Source organism: Cynara cardunculus, assembly GCF_001531365.2.
Source record: "Cynara cardunculus var. scolymus isolate 2C chromosome LG 16, CcrdV1, whole genome shotgun sequence".
In the NCBI taxonomy this organism is placed as follows: domain Eukaryota; kingdom Viridiplantae; phylum Streptophyta; class Magnoliopsida; order Asterales; family Asteraceae; genus Cynara; species Cynara cardunculus.
Genome location: NC_037543.1, coordinates 20,643,751 through 20,651,075, shown reverse-complemented (window position 1 = coordinate 20,651,075; position 7,325 = coordinate 20,643,751). Strand labels below are relative to the sequence as shown.

Below are 7,325 nucleotides of genomic sequence, written 5' to 3'. Positions count from 1 at the left end.
CGGTATAACACAACAATTAAATATGGTATAAAGAACAACATATTCTTACAATCGGATTAACAGAAAGGGCTAGAGTGTGAATTCATTGCATAGATTAAATTCTACAACCTAATTAAATGTGAAATGTCTTGTCAGAATGGTTACCTTTTGTCTTTTCGGAATCCATTTACACAATTATCACAGGCTTGAACTTGGATGGGTGGCTATAAATACCAGACCAAATGACTCTAAGTTCTCACCACTCTTCACCATCACGCTTTGAAGGTGTAAAGGCTTTCTCTCAACCTACTTTACACGTTTAACCGTTCATAATGGGTGAAGAAACAATGATCGACTTCGACCATACTCCCCTCTTGGATGATGGTCTCAAACGTCAAAATTTTCCAAGTAATTTCTTGTTCGGGGTAGCAACATCTGCTCATCAGGTATGCAATGTATACATGGCTCTTGCATCATAAAAAATGTCTGATTCTCTATCATCTTAGGAATTGTTTGGTCATCCTTTTTTCTAGTTCATACAGTGTTCACATCATGTAAATAAGACAATTGTTATATTTTTAATCAAGATATGAATATGGTTTATTGAAACACAAATGTTCAACAACTAAAATAAGCATACCTAAAGTTGTTATTTTTTGAGTTCTAGGTTGAAGGTGCTTGGAATGTAGATGGTAAAGGCTTGAGTATCTGGGATTGTTTTGCCCTAAGAAACCCTGGTATGCTTCTCTAGATTCTTTTGGGTTTGATCGCCTCAATCGTTAATTAAATGGATGAAAATGTTGGCGATGATTGCAGACAAGATTAGTGGAGGTGCAAATGCATGTGTTACCGTTGACAGCTACTCAAGAATGAAGGTAAACATATATTTCGGTTTATGAAATAAAATCCATGCTTGATCTTTATATCTACCTTATCTAGCTCCTTTGTAAACAACTATCAGGAAGATGTTCAATTGCTGAAGAAAATGGGTGTCAACTCTTACAGATTCTCTATTTCATGGCCGAGAATATTACCAGGTGAAAATGAACATATTCCAACATTCCCTCAATAAAATGTATAAGAACCAAATATTCTTCTTCTTTACGGTATAAGCAAAATCCTTCAATATTAAACCTATTTTTTTATTGAAAGAACAATGTTGTAATTTTGTCAATAATTCATTCAAAGCTTATTTTGATTGTGATTTAAATAGGCGGGAAAATAAGCATGGGTAAAAACCAGGAAGGCATCAACTACTACAACAAATTAATAGACGAGTTATTAGCTAATGGCATTGAGCCGTTTGCCACTATTTTCCACTGGGATCTTCCCAATGCTTTGGAAGAAGAGTACATGGGTTTCTTAAGTTCAAAAGTCGTGTAAGTGTTTTTCAAATAAAATAGTGTATTTATGCAGGTATCTTTTGACATATTATTTGTATTAAATCACAGGGCTGATTTTGTCGACTATGCTGATATTTGTTTCTGGGAGTTTGGAGATCGGGTAAAGAATTGGTTGACTGTAAACGAGCCACATATGTTCACATATAATGGTTATGTTACTGGTACATTTGCACCTGGTCGGGGTGCAAATTGTAAAGATAGTGATGTTGAAACAGAGCCATATACGGTAGCATACAACCTACTTAACTGTCATGCAGCTGCTTATAGAAAATATGAGAAAGATTACAAGGTATTTGCTTAAAGGAAGCAACTTTCGTAAACTTTTGAAATGCAATAGTGTGTAAATTAATCCATCGTCATGTTTTAGTTTAATCATATATAACTAACCTCATGGAACGTCATTTAGAGTTTCCAAAAGGGTAAAGTGGGAATTACGCTTGACCTTAGCTTTTGCAAGCCTTTTCGTGGTCCGAGTAATGATGAAGATGTCAAAGCCGTGCAATATGCATATGATTTCGGGAATGGATGGTAAGCATGCATAAGTGATAGTATGATAATTTATTTGTTCATTTGCTAACAACCTTTAAAATTGTATGTTATAATGACGAATATTTCAGGTTTCTTGAGCCATTAGTAAAAGGAAAATGGCCGGAAAATATGCAAAAGTTTGCTACTACTCCTACTGCTAACTATCCAAAAGGTCGTACCCTGCCTGAATTCTCTGATGATCAACTCACCAAGTTGATAGATTCATATGATTTTCTTGGAATAAACTACTACACTGCATTTTATATCCAATATCAAGCTCCTTCTGTTGATATTCCTCCTGGATATACTAGGGATGGTCGCTTCAAAGCATCAGGTAATGGAAAACTTAGTTTCTATTTATTTGGCACATGTCGGTCTTATATTCTATGAATATATGTTCGTCAATGAAAACAAGGTGTCTAGTTATCTTTGTGGATTTCTAAAATATATGTCAATATTTACATTTTTCAGGAAATGATTCCAATGGAGATCCTATAGGAAAGCAAGTAAGACAACTTTACTTGATAAAAGAAATGAAAACAAGGCGATCTCCCATTTAATTTTCTTTATTTCCGTACATAGCAACTATACTTTACCAAGTCTAACATGACCTACTTTGCAGGCATATGTTGATCCAACAAACCCAATGCTGTCATGGGTTTATCTTTGTCCTGATGAGCTTACAGAGCTCTTGTATCTGGTTAAGAACACATACAATGTATCCAAACCTATTATAATCACTGAGAATGGTAAGTTAAACAATAACCATTTTGTTTGTTTCTTGTTGAATCCTCAAATGTTTAAATTTACAATTGTATTATTATATATTGTGACAGGTTCTCCTGAAATGTTGGATACTGGAAAGACATACCAAGAAGTGCGGGATGATACATACCGAATGGAATATATAAAGAAACATCTCATTGCCATCCGAACAGCTATACGGTATGTTACTTCATATTTTTTTTATCGAACCCATGTAATTGAAATACAAATTAAAATGAACAATAAATTACAAACATAATCATCACACGGTCTATTGGCATTAACTAATGTTGCAGTAACAAGGTAAACGTAACGGGCTATTACGCATGGTCATTCATGGATAGCTTTGAATGGAGTTCCGGTTACAAAGATCGATTTGGTTTGATCTACGTTGATTATGTCAACAATCTCCAAAGGTATCCGAAGAATTCGGCACTATGGTACAAAAAATTTCTTTCCGAAAATGTTCTAAAAAGATCCATGGATGGTGAGAAAGTCGATGGTACAGGGTTTGAAGCAGAAAAAGCAATCGAAGTGAATCCAAAACTGAAGAAGGCGAAAGCATGAATTGTGTGTCTTAATAATCAGAATCTTGAATTGTGTGTCTTAATAATCAGAATCCTGAATTGTGTGTCTTAATAATCAGAATTCCTGAATTGTGTGTCTTAATAAATTTGTATTTTCTTCATTATGTATCCTTGTACCCGTACTTAATAATTGTCTATTAGACAAAATAATAATAAGAAATAATGTATTCTACTGTTTACCATAATAATCCAAATTCTTATGCTTATGTTGCTCTTATGTTGTGTAGTTATGAAATTGCGTATGCAGATCCAAGAATCTTGGTGATTGGGGTCGGAATTTAGTTAATTAAATATTTTCTTACCTTATTTTCATCTCTTTGATCAAGGTGATATTCTCAACAAAAAAAAAAAAAAAAAAACGAATTCCTTTCGAATGGATCCCAGTGAAAATCTTTCTAATCAGGTTCTTTAGGCGTCATGAAAAAGGTAGAGCTAGGTTAAGAAATACCACCACTATTGAGTTCCGATGTTGATATTTTCCCTTTTTAAAATCTGCTTTATTTATCGAGATAATAAAGCAAGTTAACATATTAACTTCATTGCATATAAAAACCCTAACCTTATTAACAATTAAATAAACGTTGGGTAAAATGCGCGAAATAGTAAACTATTGTTACAAATTTTCTTATTATAGCATTGTACTTTCATTTTTTCTTATTACATCGACATACTTTCAAAATATTTTTTATTAGGGTATCGTACTTTCAAAAATTTACCCGTTATAGCATTGGGTAACCTTTTAAATTAAATTTACCGACTATATTAGGTTTCTTTAATGGGTAAATTTAATTTAAAAAGTTATCCAATACTATAACAGGTATATTTTTGAAATTATAATACCCTAATAAAAAAAATTGAAAGTACATTGTTGTAATAAGAAAAACTGAAAGTACAATTCTATAATAAAGAAATTTGTAAAAATAGGTTGTTATTTCGCACATTTTGCCCTTATTATTATAAATAATATAAACTTCTTGTTCCATTTTTTCTTGTGGGTGTTGGAACCTTCCTTTTGTTCCCAATTAAAGTACCCATGGTAATTAGGTTACTAGATCTACGACAAGAAGATTAGTGGTGGACGTTGATGACAATTCTTTTGGGGGAAAAAAAGCAAGAATACCTGCCAGATTAGCAAGAAGGTAGGAAGGTTCGACATAAATCGGTTAGATATTGTGGGTATAATGTAAATTAAGGGGGCAAAAGCAACCCTAAAAGATAGAAGAGAAGATGATGAATATTATTGGCAGGCATCAGAGTCAAATATGATTGCATCTTGCCTTTAATTTATTCTTCCTTCCCCTTTCATACTTAAGATTCTGACAAAAAGAGTATGCCAGAAATATTGGAGTTATTATTCTGGTGTAATCCTGATCTTCATAACCATGTCATTTGCAGGACCGAAGATGGTTCAAGAATTTCAATTTTGGCACTACTGACAAGATTCACTACACTGGGATGACACCTAAAAGGTCCATCTGTGACGATGGGCTCATCTTGTTTTTCTCGTCCTAGGCCTGTCGAGGTGTTTAAATTACCGTTTTACCCGGAATTGTTTTAGTTTTGAGGGGAGTCTGGTGGTGTTATGACGAGAATGATGAGAACAAAGTACAATTGATACACAGAAAAACCTGTTGGATGGATGGTTGTGTAGGTTTTGTTCGTGTTTTCTATTTGTTTTTCATCTGGGGTTCTATTAAATCGAAATTACCTAGTTAAACCTATGGAAATGCTTTTGTAATCTTGCATGTACGATCATGTTATCTCTAATCAAGAAAATGTAAGCTATATGCTAGTGTAACTTGCGATGATCATTATCTCTACAGAAGTCGGAACGCTTCAGAACGCTTTATACGGAAAATTCTGTTGAAAATTTCCATTTTCTATGGAATTTCTCATCGGCCAAATTTTGGTCGAAAATGTGGGTTTTCGAGATTTTTTCGACGAAGAAGATCCCTCGAAAAAGCCATGAAAATTCCAAGCCATTTTCAAAAATCCTTTCGTAGAATTTTCGAAGGAATTTCGAGGGTATTCTTCCAGGGATTTTCAATGGTTTTTGTCGACATTTTTGTAGATTTTCGACGGAATTGAAAAAAATTAATTTTTAATTATTTAGATAATTTTCAACGGATTAATTATATTCCTAAAATTTTTGATGGATTATCAGCGGTACATATTCCGTTGAAAATTCATCCAATATTTTAGAAAACTTATTTTAAATTATTCATCTAAAATATGTCTAAAAATTGTCAAAAAAATAAACAATTTTTTCCATCAAAATATCCGTCGAATATACTGAGTTTTCTAGTAGTCATGAGGTTAGATACATATGACACTCGTGTTTAGAGAGGCTAATCCATCGTTGGCTACTTCAACTTTTCCCGACCCGTTTTATGGATCTTTACGAACACTCGAATAAATTGCTTATAAACGGGAATAAATTTCTTATAAACGGAAATAGATTTTAAGTAAGAATCAAGTGATTTGATTCTTTAGTTGGAGGAATGTTGTGTTTTTAACTCTCTCAGAAGATGAGAGATAATGGCTTGTGAAGAGTTCTTAAAATAAAAGTCAAAAGGTCTATTTATATAGCTCAACAAAAAACTACTCAAGAGGTTTGTAGACATGCAGAGCTTGTCTATTTAATCAGCAACGGATTAACGACGAACCGTATGAGCGATGGCTTAGCGACGATCCCTTTCAACAACGGACTTTTAGCAAAGGGAACTTTAGAAACGGACAGACTTATTTGTGGCGACAGATTTCCGTCGATAATTTTTGCTAAATTATTAAAAACAAAAATATTAAAATACTGCATTTTTTGAATATTTTGTATAATACATGCCCATCAATTCAAAATTCCAAACCAAAATTGTTCAGCATATTAAAAATAACCAATTTATACAATTCAAAATACAAAATTCATAGAGTTCAAATGTCCAGTGATTACATAACAATTTAACTATAAGGAGGTGAAGGGGAAGTGTGTCATATTGTTGCATAAAAGTAGTAAATTGTTAGGCCTCCAGATCAGCCCTCCTCTTGTGTTCTGCCTCCACCTCGGCCAGATAGTAATCCTCTCGCCACTTCCCTCCTCCTTTATCCTTGCCATTTTCGCCTGCAGCTCAGCTACCTGTAAATATTCAATATAACAAACAAAAATCATTAATTTTGTTGCAATGAAATGTAATGACATGATATATAACATATAACCAACATACTTTTGTAGTTGATCCAATAACGAATGATCTCCTAGTGCTGCTACCGGAGCTGCAATCCCCACTCAAGCAAAATTGGGATCCTCCGAGATCCCGAACCCAAAAAGAGACCTTTCCTCCGTCCTCCGACACTCTACTCCCAAACAACTGGATCATCAGGAGGTATGGTGTTGGGCTCTGTTCTAGACTACGTCTCATCCCTAAGCTCTCAAAAACGCTCCAATGGTTTACCAAAACAAAAGCAGGTGAGCTTATATTTGTAGACATCAACCGCATAACGAATGTGAATAAACGTATTCATTGCATGATTTTTAACAATTATATAATATTCTAATAACCAATAGTAGTCACATTGTCAACCAACCTACCTACATAGCCGAATATTTGTCCTAGAGGCCCAAATTAATAGCGTCACTACTTTTTTTTAAAATGTATTACTTTAAACATACCAACGAACCTATAAACAAAGTAATTATTTTATAAAACTTACCACCGCTTTGGGGTAAATAAAGATTGGAGGATCAATAGGTGGGTCGGATGAACCCTGAGTCACCTTCCGTTTCGAGCAGTAAATCCGCTCAAACAACCTAAAAGAAATTGGGTTGCGACCCCATGTCTCTCTCTATAATAGACAATTAAGTTAAGTTATTAGTAAACTTATAAATCTAATTACATGTTCAAAAAAACCATAGACTTACCATTTGGTGTCGGTGCAGCTATGATCGATCCCCCGGTGTGCTTGGACGACACACCCTCAAACGTGGTTGCCCGATTGGCCTTACCGAACCTAGACTGGGATCTCTAACGGACGATATCCCACACATGTTTAAAACATAACACATAAGTTA

At 34.1% G+C, this 7,325-nt stretch overlaps 1 protein-coding gene across 1 annotated transcript; it reads left to right on the top strand.

Annotated features, from left to right (window-relative positions):
* Positions 1-274: 274 nt before the first annotated feature.
* Positions 275-3,450, top strand: LOC112529289 (beta-glucosidase 24-like). The gene is made up of 12 exons (XM_025140502.1): positions 275-425; positions 647-716; positions 796-854; positions 941-1,016; positions 1,193-1,358; positions 1,431-1,671; positions 1,789-1,910; positions 2,000-2,244; positions 2,382-2,416; positions 2,533-2,659; positions 2,747-2,855; positions 2,972-3,450. Exons 1-12 carry the CDS (start codon positions 312-314, stop codon positions 3,240-3,242), a joined length of 1,635 nt encoding a protein of 544 aa, XP_024996270.1. The 5' UTR covers positions 275-311; the 3' UTR covers positions 3,243-3,450.
* The last annotated feature ends 3,875 nt before the right edge of the window (positions 3,451-7,325 follow it).

Excerpts from the sequence above, each read along its gene's own strand:
- LOC112529289 (XM_025140502.1), top strand. The coding sequence starts at position 312 with ATGGGTGAAGAAACAATGATCGACTTCGACCATACTCCCCTCTTGGAT. Across the intron at positions 855-940 it reads ACAGCTACTCAAGAATGAAG|GAAGATGTTCAATTGCTGAA; the intron begins GTAAACATATAT and ends AACAACTATCAG. Across the intron at positions 2,660-2,746 it reads TATTATAATCACTGAGAATG|GTTCTCCTGAAATGTTGGAT; the intron begins GTAAGTTAAACA and ends ATATTGTGACAG.